The sequence below is a fragment of the Strigops habroptila genome, chromosome 4, assembly GCF_004027225.2.
Source record: "Strigops habroptila isolate Jane chromosome 4, bStrHab1.2.pri, whole genome shotgun sequence".
Lineage (NCBI taxonomy): Eukaryota > Metazoa > Chordata > Aves > Psittaciformes > Psittacidae > Strigops > Strigops habroptila.
In genome coordinates this window covers 57,705,689-57,724,166 of record NC_046358.1, presented here as the reverse complement: position 1 = coordinate 57,724,166, position 18,478 = coordinate 57,705,689, and the positions used below count along the sequence as shown (strand labels likewise).

Sequence of the window (18,478 nt, the reverse complement as noted above, 5' to 3'; positions counted from 1 at the left end):
CCTCTTGGGTAGTTTCTTTTCCTTTCATACACTGTAGATATGCTCAGAAAGCTCACAGCAATGAAATTACAACAAACGAAGCCTGTGAGCCTTCCCCCTCTTTTTCTTTTCACTTTCCTCCACTTAACAGAAGTATTTTATCTACTTAACAGAACTTGCTCCAAGGCAATAATTACTTCAGTGGTGGTACTAACAGGTTTTGTCCAGCATCAGCTTATGCAGCTGCCTATGATGCTCCTGTGGCAGGACATGGCAATATGCAATACAGGATACAGAGGAAAGATTGCAAGCACATTTCAGTCACTATGCGCTGAGGTTGGAGGTAAAGCACGTTGTGTCAGCCATCAAAACCAGCTGTTCAGCAATTCTGATGGCACAAGAAGGCCTAGATACGCTGCAGAAAAAGACTGAAACTCCAAAGTACTGATATAAGAGTGACTATAAAGCCTTCCCTGTGCCATCTCCTTTCCACAGAAAACACTATACACTCTCTTCAAAGCACCAGTACGAAATTAGCGTTCAGTGGCCCATTTTCATTGTTTGCACTACTTATTAGCAAATACAATGGAAAGACATATATCAGTTCTGCTTTCAGCTTCCTCTGCATTTTAAATACAGCATCAAGTAGAGCAGTAGAAAAGAAAAAGCCTGCAACGCATTTAAGCTAGTCTAGAATCTCCCATGCGAGAAACAGACAAGCAAGAAAGCCTACTGGCATGAAAAAATAGCCCTTTGCACCAGTAGTGCATTCCTCAACACGAAATTACAGAACCAGGTCCAAAGAAAATTATTCAAGTATGTCAATTAAAATTCAGCAGAACACTTCTTGTATACCAAGAAATACATTTCTTTCTGATTAGAACGCCCCTAGCCAGACCAAGGCATGCTCTCTCAGTTGGTGAGTCACAGAGCAAAGCTTTTAGTCATGGATTCCAGAAAGACAAGAATTTTACTTAAAACACCTGAAAAGCTCTCATCACCCTACACTTATTCTTAATTTGTATTTTTCATTTGTAGTAATTTCATCTTATTCTGTGAAATGCGTGATGGCAACAAAGCAAAGATTGAGAAATGTAAGGTTATTACCAAGAAGTAGAAGAATCTATAATATTTTACACTGTTAACATACTCTTCCCTTAGGCATACAGAGAATACAGCCTACTGTGACCTCGCATACCAAAATTAAATCAAAACAAGATATACAAAAGAAGAAATATCCTAAGCGGAAGCTAAAAGAAAATTCATTCCTCCTCCTGCCCATCAACACCAAATAAACTAGGCACAAGAGCAGTCAAATTACTGAAATTGATGTCATATCAACTGGAAAACTGACTGAGCCTGTACAATCGTTCTCTACCAAATTCATGGGTCCAAGCTGCTTCCCATCTGCTCCTATGCAATTTAAGCAGTTCTGAACTTTGCTCTCTCTTCCCACATGTGTCAGATTTATTAGCCTGTCAGGGGCCAATTCTTAAGATTCCCCACTAAGGTAAGCTATTAGGAGGAGTGACATTTCTGTGTCTATAATTGCCAGGCCAGGAAAATTCAAGGAGGATAATCACACATGACCTTACTAAACCCACCATGAAAAATTCATCAGATAACACAACACACCCCCCTACATCTAAAAAAAGATGTCGTTCTGTTCTCTCCTTGCACTTGTATAAAGATATGTTTAAGACACAATGCAGACTACTTTATGGAGCTTACAGTTTAATTTAATTTGTGATTGGTTTTTGCTAATACAATGAGATCAGCATGCCCATTAACTCCCGCCAGATAAGGGCTGGAATCTTCCAGTAGCATAAATGGGGTGGCTCAGTCTTTGAATGCTTTTCAGGAATGGAAGGGATGGAATCTTACCATAAACTACAAATAATTCAGTTCAGTTGTAAACAGCTCATCAAATATTCCAGGATTATCTCACCATTTTCTCACTAGATAAAAAAAGCTAACTATAATTAATTCTGAATGTATTTAATAATTTGTAATTTTTGTTACCTTAACAGAATTTATACACTCTTTAAAGATGCAGCTGCTCATGCTCTCACAAGAAAGACTAAAGCACAGTTTTCTCATCCCTGAATTACACCAATGGCAATGAGATACCGTAAAAGAAAACCAGGCTAAGACCCTACATGACAAGTGACAACAAGCAAATCTGAGCTCCAAATTTCAGATTTTATGAAATATTCTCTAATATTTAATGACAATGTATTTTCTAGATTAACATATGTCTTGAAGTATGACTAATCCCAGCTTACATCACGTGTGATATCTCGAGTAACAGTATCTCGGGTTACTCACTTTGTTTTGGTCAACAACTTGTACTGTGATATCAGTGAATTCATTTCACTTGTCTATGCTATTCTCATCTCTAACATGGGCGGAATACTTACCATTTTCAAGAACTTCAAAGTTCATAAAGAAAGGCTTGCTACATAGTTTTATATATAGTTATACATTTAAATTAATGTTATTACAGAAAATCCATTTTTTATTGTATTATAAGCTACTTTTGCTACATCTAAAACTACGCAGACTTTTCTCTGTTTATAAATAATTTGCATTACTCTCCACCATACTGTCACTTCAGATCCTAATGGATTTTCATTTGGTGGACCATTTTGGCACTGGCTCTATTGTTGCAACATACAAAACTATCATTTGACAATGATCAAAATGCATGTCGATGGCATAAATACAAAACCCATATACATATAATCACCTATCATCTACAACAGTTAACTACATATTTAAGACAGATAGTACTAAAATGTAATTCGTATACTCCCTCTGAGAGTGAAAACACTTTTTACGTTATTTAAAAACGCCAATTCTTACCCCTTGGAGTAAAATACTGAAGTAAATCAGTAAGTTTCTGTCCTCTATGTAACAGCAGAACTTATACCGACTGAGAGAAAATTTCCAGTTGCCCCTTATCTAACATAAGTGCACCAAGTCCCACTGACTTTCCTGACCTATTGCTAAGCTGTAAGACCTGGGTATGCTCCTGAGGTTTTGATTCCAGGGGTGCACCCTGAGCATGCTCTGCCTTAACACAAACAGAGGGGCATGCAGCAAAGGAACAACATTGAGGTGTGCGTGCAGCAGCCCCCTGGCAGCCCCTGAGGGTGGAAGAAAATCTAGCCAGGTTTGTAACTCAGTTCATCAGGAGACTAGGATGACAGAAGCATCTTCTGCATAGTCTACATTTATCTAAAAGAGGAATACTTGTTCTACTGCCCATACCTTAAAGATAACGATAAATTGGAGTAACCAGAATTGCTGCCTCATAAAGAAACGCTGACACAGATGAAATCCAGAATGTGGATTTACTCTACTGGAATATTCAAATCACAAAGCACAAGACCAAGTAGCTAAAAGGGGAAATGAATACCTATACAGAAAAAATCCACAACATTATTTGTAAAGAGTTACTAACAGTTCATTGTATTTATAGATCTTACATGGTTAGAGATCAACATTCACAATGAAATGGAGTAGATATCTATATCAGAATAACACACTGGATTAGAGAATTGATCCTGATCTCCTATCAAAAAAAAAAAAAGAAAAAAAAAATGCTAAGAAAGAGTAAAGGTTCCATCTAAGACTACTTCATTCGAGTTTACAAAAGCTGAAAGTCTAAACATGGCCAGGAGAAAAAACTTTTTTTTTTTCAAATGCCTATGACTTATTCTTGAACATTTCCTAATAATACATTATGTGTGTTAACAGCTGAATAACCATGTATATTCCTATGACAGAAGCCTGCCCCTATAGGAAACCTGTCACTAGATAGGCTGATTAAAACAGGAAAAAAAAAAAAGAAAATCAAAGGACAAAGCCAAGCTGAACAAGCAATCTGACTTCCTACAGGAAGTTCCTTGCTAGACTTTAAATACACCTGGAGCCCTACAAACTGTGGTTGCACAACTTAAGATGGAACCCATGTGTGTCACAGCCTGCAAGAAACAAGGTGAGTCATGAATAGTTTGCAAACCCACATTTATTTCTAATGGAGGAAAGATAAGGAAGCATGAAGAGGACAGGCTTCCCCATACGGATGTACCAGCTTTGTAGCCATCTGAATCTGCTAAAAACAAACCAAGAAGGAAGATAGGATAGTATCAATCTCACCTCTTTATGTGCTTCCACTAAAGAAACGAGACGAACACATGCAGAAGGATGTTAAGGTGAATTTAATAAAATACTTTTTCTTCCATCAGCAAATAGCAAACTCATCACAAAGTTAAAAAAAAAAAAAAAAAAGAAAAAAATCTCCAAACCAAACCGCTGACATTTCTAAATAGACTTTAGAAAACTGGGAAACACAAAGGACCAGAACAACACTAATGTTGTTCCAAAATTTCAAAAGGGTAACTATCAACATGATGAGACAATGAAATGGCAGGTGCAGGTGGTAGTCAATAAATTTAACACAGATATGGAGGTAACAAGAAGAAATATGATTTCACAGAATACAGCTTTTTGAAAGATTACAAAATTTTGGATAAAAGTAACTGCTGCCTCTAACAGTTTCCTGGAGATGTGTGACTTCACAACCCCTGTCACTGAGGAAAACAGCCTGGTTTAAAAATAACACCGGGCATACTAAAAATACAAATAGGCAAAATTAAATGTTTCTGAATATACCTGTAATATAGACTCACCACAGACCACTGTTGCCAGTTCAATGCTGCTGATATTCATAAGTACCCTAACGGAATAATGTAACAAAGTGGGAAACTAGTAAAGTTTGCCATCATTTACTATTTCATCAACTTCTGGGCCATCTGCAATGACTAGAAAAAGCCAAATAATGTGACCATAATGGTGTAACATGTATGTTAATTAAAAAGCAAGACTATGCATCTCAGAAAGATGACGTGATAGTTACAGAATGAGGGGCTGTACTCGCCAAAGTCATATCATCCTTGTCCACAGCACTGCTGCTACTCTGAAATACTGTGCCTGGTTTCATTGCCCATGTATAAACATATCAAAAACAAGAGTCTGCTGAGCGTAAATCCCTTCTTTGCACTTGCAAGCAATGAACATTTTGAAGCGACTATTACATTGGCTCTATTTTCATCATATTTAAATTAACATCAGCTGGGAAATGATGGGTGAGTGAGGTTAAATTCCAATTCTCTGCCTCATGGGATTCTAAATAGGCAAATTCAGTAGGGGGTGGATATTAATTCACATGCATGGACAAAGAACCACACTGTTGTACATACTTAAGTGTTCTCCAAAGGTCCATTGACATGAGGCAAAAGTTTTTTGCTTAGTACAAGAATAATTCTGTTTCAAGCCTCTGAGGACCGATTCCTGTTATAAACATTGCATCAGTTGTGTGCATCACACTAGTTTCTCAGAGCAGTGTGTACTGACTATACTGTACACCAATGTAAAGCAACACATTACGAGAGCAACACAAGAGGATCTGAGCATCAAGATTCGGGGTTTCTGCACAATTCAGAAGACAAGTGCTCCTGACGGGCTGCTAGGCGCGGCCGAGGACGAGCCGCGGGCCCTCCCCAGCTCCGCGGCGCTGCGAGGCACTGGGGCCCGCAGGCCTGAGGGGCCGCAGGCCGCCGGAGCGCTTCACCCGCGGCGGGGAAACACCGTCCTTCTCCCGCCCGGCCACGCCAGCCCGTCCTGCCCTGACCGCACCGGGAGGTACGAGCTCAGCACTGACCGCACACGGGGGGGCACCGCTCACCCGCCCCGCGGCTTCCCACCGCCTCCCGGCCCGCGGTGCGGCGGGCCCGCCTCGGCCGCAGCGCACAGCCCGCCCCGGCGCGGGGGGCTCGGCAGCGGCGGCAGCTGTGGCGAGGGAAGGCGGGTGGTCGGGCGGGGTGTCTCCCGCGTTTCCCCGCCGTGACGGGCTGGCATCGCGGAGCGGCACCGGGGAAAGGCGCCGCGGCCCCCGCCCGCAGCCGGCGAAGCCGCGGGGACACGGCGCGCTCCTCCCTCGCCGCTCGCCTGCCCACCCCGCTCCGCACGTCCTTCCCCAGTCAGCCCCTTCCTCCCGCTCCCCAGAGCCTTTTCCTCTCCCCCTGTCTCCTCCTTCCCCCCCCCTCCATTTTAAGGTAACTCCCAGGAAACGTGCAAACCTGTAATTTTTACCTTCTTTGGCTTTTTTCCTCCTCGCCAGCGTGCCGCCGAGCTTGCCCAGGAAGGAGTCATCTTTCTTTCTGGACTGGGGAGATTTAGGGGTGGGGGACTTGGGGGAAGAAGGGGACTTCTGAGGGGAGGTTGCCATGATGGCCCAGCCGGCGCTCGGGGATGGAGGAGACGGGTCCGAGGCCCCGATGCCGTGGGAGGCTGCTCCCGGCTCTGAACGGAAGCGGAATTATTTCAAGCATTTGAGGCAGCTCCTGCTCCGCTCTCCCGGCTCTCCCGCTCCTTCCCTCCCTCCCGCCCGCCCTCCCGGCGGCCGGCGGGGAGGGCCTGCTCCCCTCAGCACGGCTCCCTCCGCCGGCCCCCTCCTCAGCCCGCCGCCCGTCCAAATGCCCCAGCTCCCCTCAGCCCAACGGCCCCCTCCTCAGCCCAATGGCCGCCCCTACCTGCCCCCCTCCGGCGGCTCAGCCATGGGCTGAGGGACCTCGCTTCACTTGCCCGCGGAGTCTGGTCCCTCAGGCTCAGGAAAAGGTGTCTCACAGAGAGGCGGGCGCTGAGGGGGGCCGCAGCCCCAGGGTTGTATGAAGGCCACTCTCCCCTCCCAGCTGAGAGACCCGCAGCTTTTGGGGGGCCAGCTGTACTGTACACTGAGGCTCAGGGCAGTGCCTCATTCCACGGTCCATCCACCTTTGCACTGCCTTGTCCTGTAACCAGTCACTAACTCAGACTGTTTGGTCAAACACACCAATGTAGGTGACCACGCACACGGCAATGCTAGTTAACACTGGTACCAAAAGTTACACGCAGGTATAGACGGGCAGGACCTGGGCTCAGACAGCTCAGTTCATCCACAACTATCTGTAAGTGAAGGCTCTGGAAGAATGAAGGGTCGCAGCTGCAGGCAGATGTTCCTACACCCTGCGGTCAACACCAACAGAAAATAACTAATGAAGTAATAAAGTGTCGCTAAATAATTGTGTGCAAGTTAAAAGTTCAAGCTTACTGCATACATTTCAGACTTGAGCCAAAGAAGCTCTTACACCTGTAGGTTTCGGCTGCATCTGCGGTCAGAGGTGGTGGGCATTGTCAACTTATACAAAGGAAACCAACTGTTGTAGTCAGACCAGTATAAAAGCCAGTGGTAAAGGTTCTTCTGTAGGATTAAGGTGCCTTAATATGATAGACCTGATAGATTGCCTATACCAATGCTGCTTTGATTTGCAGATGAGTAGCTTAGGAGAGAAGTATGTTTAAGATAGGTAATTTGCGGTGACTGGTGCAGGAGGCATGCAGGACTGGAACAGCATTAATGTCATCTGGATACACTACTTTCACTTACCACTTAATCACTCGATTAACAATTCAGGCAAAAAGCCACACACACTTCATGCAAATATCTAGCTATCCATTAGGCATAATAAGTGAAATGAAATTACCATGAGGATATTTCTAAATCAGCTAATAATTGTTGTGTTTTTACAAGCTGGTAACGTTGGTTAGCTGATGAGGGGTAGACATCAATGCGTATTTGTTGCGTGCAGTTAGTATATGCCCTGGAGGAAAATGCTCTTCGACCATACTGCCATCAGTTAAAAGCAGGAATGAGCCCAAGCCTTTAGCACAATCTCTCCTTTACTTAGGTTTGCGCTCTGGCTCCTAGCATCAATTGTGTTTCAGGGCTGTTTGTCTACAGAACAGTCCAAATTTCACACATTATTCTCTTTTTATAGAAATGCTAGTCACACAGTGTATGGATTAGAGATGAACCATTTTGAAAAATTTTTAAGAACATAATAAAAAATTATTTCAAAAGAAGGAGAAATAAACACATCAAGCCCTTTTTTGCATGTGTGTGAATCTGTGGCATTTACAAACAGAGCAACCACCCAACTAAATCTCCATTTAGATCCAAATTACAATAGACAGATGTCAATATAGAATTTTGTGGAAGGAGCAGAAGAGACAGCATTTTGGCAAGCACAAGTGTGCTTGCCTTTGTACCACTATGGTTGTGTTTAAGACAGAAAGAACAAGCCAGATAGATACCTCACAAACAGTAACGGGTGCTGGGTTGTGCAGTAGGGGAAAGTCAGGATTCAACATGCATTTGCCAAGGCTCACACAAAACAGCCAAAAAGACCCAGCATCTTTCTTTCCTATTTCACTAAACTCAGCATGTGTAAATAAATAACAAATGCAATATAACTTATTTAATAGCCTCATGAGCTATGCTGTTTCACATCACAAGGAGAAAGTAATTTTTAAATGAATGTGTTTAAAATCAACTTTATCAGATCTGGAAACGCAAATACCGTGTGTTTTAAGTAATAGTGCTAAAGCACCAGACACACTTTAGTTTACCGGTGGGGTTTTTTTAATGTTTGGGTTTTTTTCAGATTTTTTTTGCAGTTCTTCATTATTGCAGTGTTTTTCCACTTACAATGTTTCTTTTCAAGGACAGTTACAATGTTTTTCCCCCCATATCTTTAATTTAGAACTACATATGCTACATCTTTTTCTTTTGATCTGGGAACATATATAGACATATGACCTTAAATTAATATTGCATTCAACACAAAAGGGCTCATAGATATGCACAAGTTCTATGTTATGGCAGATACAGGATGTTTTTGCTCCGCTTTATGTTTTATAATTGAACGCTTTCCTGATGATGCTCCGTGACCCCACACACAGGACACAGTAGTCAGCAGGCTGCTGTTCAGGCTGGCCCCACTGCATCTGGCATATAGAAATCTGGAGCAGACCATGAGAGCTCTCACCGTGTTCCCTGTCAGCGCCTTGTTCTTACAGATGAGCCAACCAGTAGCTCAAATTAATTCTATCTTGATCACTTTTGCCAGGCTATAAAAAGAAGGCTAAATCCACATCTTATTCACGTGCATATCTATCCATGCACACCTGGTTTTTATTTCTTTTAATACAGGACTCAGAATGATCACAAACTGTTCAAATTAGGCAGAAGAGGCAGGGTACGTATACTAACCACAAGCTAGGCTAGCAAGAAAGTGCACTGCAGAAGCCAAACTGATTAAGGCTGCACAAGAAATTACTCATTTGCCTTCGAGTTTTCTCCTAACATTTTTTCCTAGGTGTACCTCTGCTGTAGCCTTTTGACCACTTGGTCATTTAAAGAACGGCATCTGTATTTCCAAAAATTCTCTATCGACCTACTGCTATTGCTGTGGTTGATACAGCAACACGCTTCACTGACTTCAGGAAGAAGAGAACTACACCAAGTAAACCTTTTTTATTTTCCTAAGTACTTGCAGTCAGCTTTCTACTGACCTGCCAGTTCTGTGTGGTTAACTGCTTAATGTGCTTGCCCCGCCCTGAGTAATACTTAACAGCACATTAAAAGAGCCTGCTCAGAAAAGAAAGCATTTCCATAGAGGTTGCTTTGCAGATGTTTCCTGCTTGGGATTTTCCTGAGAGTGCCCCTAAATACCTGGAGATAAGAGCTCTGGCAGGACCTAGCGCTCCTGCAAGTGTCCATGAGCAAGACATGCCAGGCACCCGCTCCCTCAGTTGAGGTGAGGCTGTGGCCAATGCTTGGCACCCCAGGAGGCTGGGAAGTATGAGCTACCTCCAGTCCTGTCCCGCAGGAAAGTGGTTTTGAATTTCACCAGGAAGGCCCGCTCCTCTTCGCGTGGCTGAAAGACAAAAGATAATTAATCTCTGTGACTGTATGCAATATGTTATTTGGAAAGTTTCAAAGGAAAGAAAGTGGGTTTTTCACTTGTGCCTGCAAGTTTATACACCATTTGCTACATGAATATATATTCCAGCAAGCGCACTGCTGGCACGCAGGGCCACCAGGTCTCTTTTTGCAGTTCTTTAGAACCAACAGAGGAAACCATAATTTGGTCCTAAATATTATGCAAAGACATTTAAGTGAAATCCAGCAACTACCTTACTTATCACTAAGTATTTGTCAGCAGGATCTAGGTTCATGAGATGTGGCAGCCATGAAGACCGCGGGGATAGTATTTGCACGCAAACATGGCAAACCAGTCGTGCCCAACTATGCAAAAACTGTATAGTCCATGCAAAACCCAGCAGGGACAGCTTTAGATCTTAACAGAAGAAAAGTCTTAAAGGCATACAGAATCTCCAATCTGCCAAGCCACATCCTGTTACTGGAAAGAGACTGCTAAACTAAAGCAAAATTCTTAGCTGAAATCAGATATGCATTGGGCTAAAAAGCAGAAGTTTCAAAGCACAAGGTCTCAAAGTTTGTTGCCTGTGCCCAGAGAAACCTGGCCAAATACCCTAAAAATCACTGAGGCATTCCTTTACCTTGGGAGCAGATGGAATGATCTTGAGTCAAAATAATGGCTTACAAAATCCTTTTCCTGAACTTCTTGTCCGATTGATTTTTGGACCTATGATCTTTTGAAGAGGGGACAAGGGGGTGTGTGTGCATGCTGTGAATAGGAGGGGAGCCTTAGTAAATTCCTGGGGTGGCATTTCTGCCCACATCCTACTCCAGGGCCAATCAAGTTCTCCAGCTGTTGACCAGCTGGCTGAGAAATGAACATGTCTGCAAGGTTTTGAACATGGATTAAAGTTCAACATATTACTTCTAATAAACCCAGCAGGCAGGTAATTCCTGTGCAGTCCTAAAACTTATGTGTGGTATTGTCAGAGGAGTCACCACCACACCCATCTGCCTCTGAGGCACATGAGATGGAAGCAAAAGGATGAGCCAGTAGAAGAAAAACCTCAGTTCAAATATGCAAAAAGTTACTTTGAACTCTGAAGAGAAGCAGCTGTCCATCTGTCCTCTGAATATGAGAATGAGGATAAGTTCAGAGTCACTGAGCAGGGGACAATGGTACAGGCACTAACATAAGCCCCAATTCTTGCTTATCCACTTCCCTCATCTCGAGCAGCACATTGTCTTGCTCTGTAAGGCTCTCCCACTGGTAGAGAGCAAGAAAATGAGGTGACCTGATAGAGGTAAAGTCAGCGGAAAATGTAAATTGGCAATTAAGGTTTTGATCACCAAGTCTTAGTGATACACACAGTGACACTTCCTTCAAGTCTTCAAGGAGCTGTTTTAATTTGCATGTTGTGCTTGAGGAAATTAAGTGGTGAATTCCTGGGTAAGAATGTGAGGAAGTTTTTGACCTTGTGGAATTTGTAACCTCTTGTGCTAAAGGTAGAGTCAAATGCTGTCTACCTTCAGGGTGTCATTACTCCTAAACTATAAAAGGAATCTGTGAATTGCAAGATGGTATGATCTACTTACCAGTATAGGAATTAAGAATCCGATACAATTTCTTACCTATAGCTCTTTCCTAGACACACACTATTACATTGTAGATATCGGTGGAGCGAAATTGCTATGGAAATGATTCAGGGACTTCAGAGAGTGAGATATAATTTTATTTTTTCAAATAGAAAATTGTTCACATGTAGTCCATTTACAGTCAGTCAATACGTTCCAGCACATCACGTTATACCAAAAAATGACAGCGCTAAGGACTTAAAAATGAACAAATCTATTACAGGTTAATGAGTCAATTTACAGAAAAGATTGAGCAGCAAGAAGACTCATAACCAAACCAATGTTTAAATACATTTCTAATACAAGCCAACCATATTAAATTGACCTGTGAACAGTGCACATAGCTTCTCTTTTTTAACCTGCTTCTCTACTCTCATAATGAAGCAGGTCATACGAAGACCTGCTTTAAAGGACTTAAGAGTTTATTGTTTTTCTAAGTCACTTGAACAGTTAATTTTTGGATCTAATCTTGTGAGGTACTTCATATCAGGCAGGGTAACAGTAGCCTGACAGGTTTTTCCACCAAAGAGTGTACACACAGTTTTGGGTGACGCATGTGTTATGACCACATGGCATCCAGAAAAGTATCTTTTTAGCAAAGAATATACTTAAGGTCCATAAAATGCTGATGGCCATCACCTTCTGTTGACTCTAATACTCCCAAGAACTCAAATCTTTGCAGCTAAAAGGAAAGCACTCTTTTGCATTTGGTTTTATAGCCAAACAGGTATCTGCTGTAAACTGAAATCTCAGGGCTTATATACAATGCAGAGCAACCTGGACCTGACTGCAGCATGTGCACCTCCCTGGGGTGAGCTGGGTGGACTTTGGTAGAGGAGAGCAATCATGCTTCTCTGATGATGCCCTTCCTCTTCCTCTTTTTATGGCAGCAACACTACAGTGAATGGAATTTTTAGTTTGTAAAAGTGAGGTGAAAAAAACAATCTTTGGCTGATATAGCTGGAGGTTTCTGCTGAATTTCCCTCCTGTGCAAAGCATGAAGAAGTTTGCTTTTTTTTTTTGTTTAAATACTTTGAAAGCATTATGACTCTCCATCTTCTACAGAAAATTGTGACAATGTTGCAGACAGTCTTGTCCTACATGATTACGTGAAGCTTCTGGGAACAGTGATAAAACCCAGAAATTTTCTCCACAAAACTGGAAATATAAGCAGACCTCTAGAGAGAAAATTAAAATATTTATTACTGCTCTGCCTGCTCCTACTTTGTGTCAACCTTAAGTAATAGAGTTAATTTAAAAATCAATTGCTGCAATCCATCTCAATAAAAATGTAACCTGAAGATCAGGTATGCTTAGCTTATGAATGACAGAGAGAGAAAAAAAGTCTGATGGTAATTCTGGAACACATTCAAGGATTCTGCTTTGTCTTTCCACTGTGCTAGAAGACAAATTTTACTGTTAAAGCCCTACATGCTATGCTTTAAGGGTATCCCTTCAAGTTATGGTAACTGAGAACATATTTTTAAAATATTAATTCATTTTTATTTATTTTTTTATTTTATTAATTATTTACCAAATGGATAAAGCTATCTACTCTACAATGCACACCATTACCTATACATAGCTGTTAGAAATATACATCTATGAATCAAAATCAGAGACAACATCCAAACTGTAAAATGTAACCAGACACTCTTATCCTCTTTAAACAGTCAAATAAATAAATATAAATACATAAATACTGCAGAACAATAGTATAGTCCTTGCACCAATAGAGGTATAGTATTTCTCTGTGGTCAATAGTAAAATCTTGCTTGTATCTTTAGAAAGGGTATTTTAAATTTCTTACAATACAGCAAAAACTTAAGATTATTCATAAATTGTTGTGACAGGATCCAGTGTGTCTGTTACCCTACAAATACTTACCAAGAGGTTTTTTATTTTAAAGCTTTTGTAACAGGAATGCTTCTAGCTTTGGCTGTACCATAGGCAACTGCTGCAAATAAGCACCATTCATGAAATAACAAGAACATCAAATCTTCTCAGTGCATGAGGTAAAATGAGATAAAAAGAAATAGTCTTTAAGTTTCTCCTTGTTTTTTTCACTTTGAAAATCTAGTGCATCATACATACAGTTGGGCATACTATCAGTCTTAAATTGCAGAATTATCTCAGATTTAACAAAGTACTTGAATTGCACCAAATACTAAGGAGAACCTGCACACATGCTTTGCCAATATCTACAAATACATATACATAGAAGATAGGAGATATTTCCTTTAAGCAAAAAATATGAGTATGTTCTTAAGCAGCAAGATAAATGCAGCTTAAATATACCGACAATATTTTCTATCAGATGTTGACATTAAAAAAATCAACATTTTTTTTGCAGTCCTTTTGAAGAATTATTTTCAGGGAGATCTTTAATTCATCACACCCTATGGTACTATTTGTGATGTATTTTATCAAGCCATTGTAAAGCCTACCCTATAAATACTAATTGGGTTTGGATTATTAGTTTTAAATTATCATTTAGCATATTTTAAAGACCTTAATCTGTGACATACAAAAGCTTTTTTGAGCATTTAACAGTTTTAAGGGTAGTGACCCCTTTGATAATCCCTTACCATTCTACAAAATGTAGGGATTTAATATTACTTTAACTTCTTGTTCAAAAATACACAGTGCACTAAAACTTACAAATACCTGGAAAATTAATTTCTGATATTGCATTTACAGTAGTTTTAATGAGTGCTTATATGTAGTTATTAATCAAATGACACTTCCTCCACCAGAAATACAAACTAACCTTGTTTTTATATGAGATGCTTGCTTTCTGACCTTTAAATAGTTCACCATGGGTTGGCCGTGCCAAAATATTAACAAAACTACAGACAGATTCAGATAAACAGATGGAAAGTAATGTCGCCTCAAAAATACTAAATGATATCACCATGCTTCTCAGAAACTCTATTGTCAGCATTAAAATAAAATTCCAAGAAAAGAACAGAGCTCTGATTTCCCTTTCACAAACTCTGATGCCCATCAGAGAGGTAAATTCAGTCCTATTCTGTATTCCAGTGATCCTTTAAGCTGGTAGTGAAATGACTCACTCTGGTATGAGCAAAAGAACTGCTTAAGCGCTTCTGATAAGAAAGCAACATGTTTCCCAAATAAACTGATTTTCAATTTGAATTTCTCCATTTTTCAGAAGACTGTATCTCCATGATTACGAATATTGCTGAAATTATGTTTATTTGCATGTGGCTGTTTAAATCCTGCTCTGCTGATAGCCTCTAGATAATATAATGTTTTCAAAGTGCTGGTCTTCTGCTTTTTCTTTCACTCGCTGCTCCTCTAAGGTAGACACAAGTTTGTCCCTTTCTTCAACCACTTTCATCATCTCAGTAAAAATTTCATCCTCCTCATTCAAATCCATTTCATCTTTAAGGCTGTCTGAAAGATCACAAAACAAGAGGTTAAAATCCAGATAAGATTGTTGGTGTGCAGCTTGAATTAATATTATAGTCAATGACAAATGAAGTCAATAGCAGTTAATGTTTTTTATGTTACAGTCCAGGGACAATTTCTACTGCATTTGGGCCATTTAAGGTTGACCATTAAGGCTCCTAAAGGCTAGAGTAGATCTTTTAGCGAAACTTCGACTGGAATTTGTAGGAAGAGCACAACTTGTTTACAAAAACTGGAGTTTAAATTAAATTTATAAGATTAAAAGCCCAACCATGAAATGTAGTACCTGTAAGAAAATGAAAAGTGTTTTTCAGAAAATGTATTGAAAACTGCCATCGCTTATAATCTCCATGCTTTGAACACAACATGATATTTTGGGGTATTCAGTGCTATTTAACTCCCCTTCTTCCTTCATTCCTCCTCCCCATGCTCCCCATTTTCTAATACCAAATGAAAGGGCAAGCCTAAACTGCAACCCAAAGTATCTGAAAGCAATTCCAAAATACTGTGGTAACCAGTAATGCTACAGCTGGCACAAAAGCAGATAACCTCTTTCGTGTTTAGGTGGTTGAAACAAGTACTTTCATTGCTTCTCATCATTGCACGTTAGCTGGATGTTGCTGCCTGCACACACAATTAGTGCAATTACATGTGCAAGTGCTTCTGATCCAGTTCAGTGTAAAACTGGGCAGGTTAGCTTAGCTGTCTTCACTAGAAGTCAGATGAGAAGATCTCAGAAGTTGCATTTTGCTGGCTGAGTTGCCCTCGCAGAAGAGCGCAGGAGGAAGAGCCTCAGCCACTCTGGTCCTTTTGAAGCAAACAGGCATATATACAGGCATGGCCTATCACTGTGGGCTGGAGCATACACTTCCCTTTGACTTACCATCAATGGCCATCTTCTCTCTCAGCTTTTGTTCCAACCTGCTCTGGTGGTCCTCCAATTCTAGCTCTTGGGCTCTAGGTGCAATAAAAAGTACGTTAAAGGGTTTTTTTTTTTTCAATAAAGACATAAATGTTAATATTATTTCAACTGAGAGATTCTGTGTTCTGTTTATCCAGTATTTTCTGCTCTTGGGCAATCAAGGCTAAAAATTTTGCCCATGCCTACATAGCCGCTGCAACGCCAGATGTACCACTACCACCTTTTGCATTATGTATCACACTAAGCTCCCTCATACACTGCAACACTTCAGGCTTTAGCCAGCTGTGCTTTGTTGGTGGCACCCACAATGTAATTCTGGATAGGACTGAATGCTCTCCACACATGAAGGGCCCTGGCAGGCTCTCTGCACAGGAATGGGTCCTGAGGGAAGGGAATTAACACGTGTGAACACATCCAGACAACATTTTGTGTCCTGCAGTGACAAAAGCAGCCTGCTTTTGCTTTTTTAACTCTGCTTTCCAGACAGTGTGAGCAGGAAGCATTACTACTACAACACCCAATGACAATCGAAGGGGAAAAAAGAGGTTTGGCCCCTGGCAGTATCAGCACAGCTGGGGAGAAATTGGGGTGCATTTGGAGCTAATGGTTGGTCTGCATCACTGCCCACAGCATTGGGTGCTGAGTGATATGGAAATGATAAATGGCAACAAGCAGCCTGCACTGCTGTAAATCCAGGGGTGAGTAATAACTGCTGCAGCTCCCATCGCCTTCCCATATGGCCCAGAAATCCTGAGAAAACAGCTGAGAGTCACCTCTGCCTATCTGTTGAGTACATTTCCAAGGAGGTGAGGTGAGGCGACAGAGCTACAGCCTATATTGTTTCCATCAACCACAGTTGCATCTGAGGCAGTTTTTATTTGCTTGGTGTATCTGCTTGCTTCATTGTTGTAGTGAATTCCTAGATCTTTTCCCCTATGTCCAGTGACACCCAAGATAAATTTGTCAGACTGTTTTTCTTTCACAGAATAAAGTTCATTAGATGCACATTATGTATGTAAATACAGAGCATCTACGTGCTATATTGTTTTAGGGTATGGTACAGGAGTGAAATAAATGAACCCCTGTGAGAGGAAAGGACAAGGAAGGCTCCACTGAAAATCTGTGTTCAAAACAGATTGTAGCTAATCTGGGTACACAGATTCCACAACAGCCTCAAACTGCAGCACACAGCAAGGTGTTCAGGTGTATTTTCAGTACACTTTTCCTATCTCCGCTCCCCATCTTTAGTACTAATGCTTGTCCTTACTTACATAATCAGGAGCTCAGACTCATAACGCATTAATTTATTCTTCTCCAGGACCAGCTCAAACCATTCATGTAGCATCTGAGTTTCATCCTTGGTGCCCGAATCTGTTTAAAATAAAAGGCTTAAGTGTGCATTAGCAGCTTTCCTTCCAATGCACTTACCACTTAAGTTCACATTAAATAGTCCTCATTTGTAAGCCTATGTGAGTTCAAATGTAGATCTTTTTGCTCGATGTAACTTACATCAGTAAAGTCTGGGTATAACAGGTATAACATTCTTGTCTCCATTTGCTTGAATGTTGTACTTTATTGCAGTTAAAGATGCATTAGAATTAAAAACATTTTTGTTCAGGCAGTTAAGTTTTTCCATTCAAATAATCATATAGACTTTCTTTTCATAATGGGCACTTTTTCTTTCTCTTAGTTCTGCCTTTGATAACATAGTTCCTTTGCTGATACTGGACTCCAGCAGTTAATCTATATGTATAAATGGATATCCAGTAACGCTACCGGACTTCAGGATGTACATGCTGGCAAGTATCAACTTAGTCCCTGCTTCCAGTGTGTGGGCATCAGACACACAATCAAATCCTCCACAAGTTTCTATTCATTTTCCAACTGGCCTCTAAATCTGCATCTGCTTTGAATTACAGGAAAGGCTGTGGGACAGGACAAATCCTTTATTACTGGGTGGTTTTGTAACACTTTGGGCCAGGGCACCACTGTTAGGCACTATAAAGACACAAAACATGAGATGGTCTGTCTCCCAAAGAGCTCACAGCTTGACTCGGCCCTGCTGGAGAGGAGGATGGATTTCTTTCACCAGGTGAGGGCCTTTAAAGCTCCTAAAATGCTGCCTGTACAAAAATCTTTGGCAATGAAGAACCCCTGGGTGCCTTCAAGTGGCAAATCAGAGCACATATGTGTTTCTTTTCCTTGTTGCCCTTTTTAACACTCTCATCACTTCACATTTTCCATTAATTTTCTTCACAAAACAAAACCACCCCAACACCCTTTGATGCAGAATTACAGCAGCAGTGATGCCACTGCAAACACGCCTCCCACAATGTCTGCTCTGCTCATCTGCCATCTGTTGCCACAGAACAGTGATCACTTGTAGGAAGCAAATATCTTACACTGCTCCAGGTTGAGGCAACAATTCAGGTGGCATGCTGGCCCCTTCAGAAGCATAAAACCAACAGCCAGCCTGTGCTCCTGCCTCAGCACATGGTAGTTGCACACTCCACCACTGTGTGTTGGAGGCAGGGCCAGCCGGACCTGGGACAAAGCAAAAGGAGGTGCTGCCAGCAGGCAGGGGAACACAGCTCTCTGTCCTCCATCCTTGTATCAGTTTCTAGATAACCAAGCACAACTCACCCATAAACTAGCCTGGCTATTTTCTGTGGATGGAGACT

At 41.3% G+C, this 18,478-nt stretch overlaps 2 protein-coding genes across 2 annotated transcripts in view; both read right to left on the bottom strand.

Moving 5' to 3' along the window:
* Window positions 1-6,656, bottom strand: part of PARVA (parvin alpha) — a 68,982-nt gene extending 62,326 nt beyond the window's left edge. Inside the window, exons 1-2 of the mRNA XM_030484049.1 lie at window positions 6,579-6,656; window positions 6,139-6,348 (exon numbers count right to left, since the gene is read on the bottom strand). Coding sequence (XP_030339909.1) covers window positions 6,139-6,274 — 136 coding nt within the window. The 5' untranslated portion in view covers window positions 6,275-6,348; window positions 6,579-6,656. The remainder of the gene's footprint in view (window positions 1-6,138; window positions 6,349-6,578) is intronic.
* A 4,892-nt stretch (window positions 6,657-11,548) lies between these two features.
* The window catches only part of MICALCL (MICAL C-terminal like), a 37,534-nt gene continuing 30,604 nt past the window's right edge, over window positions 11,549-18,478 (bottom strand). The window contains exons 10-12 of the mRNA XM_030482240.1: window positions 17,069-17,168; window positions 15,759-15,832; window positions 11,549-14,860 (exon numbers count right to left, since the gene is read on the bottom strand). Of these exons, the coding sequence (XP_030338100.1) occupies window positions 14,676-14,860; window positions 15,759-15,832; window positions 17,069-17,168 (359 nt within the window). The 3' untranslated portion in view covers window positions 11,549-14,675. The remainder of the gene's footprint in view (window positions 14,861-15,758; window positions 15,833-17,068; window positions 17,169-18,478) is intronic.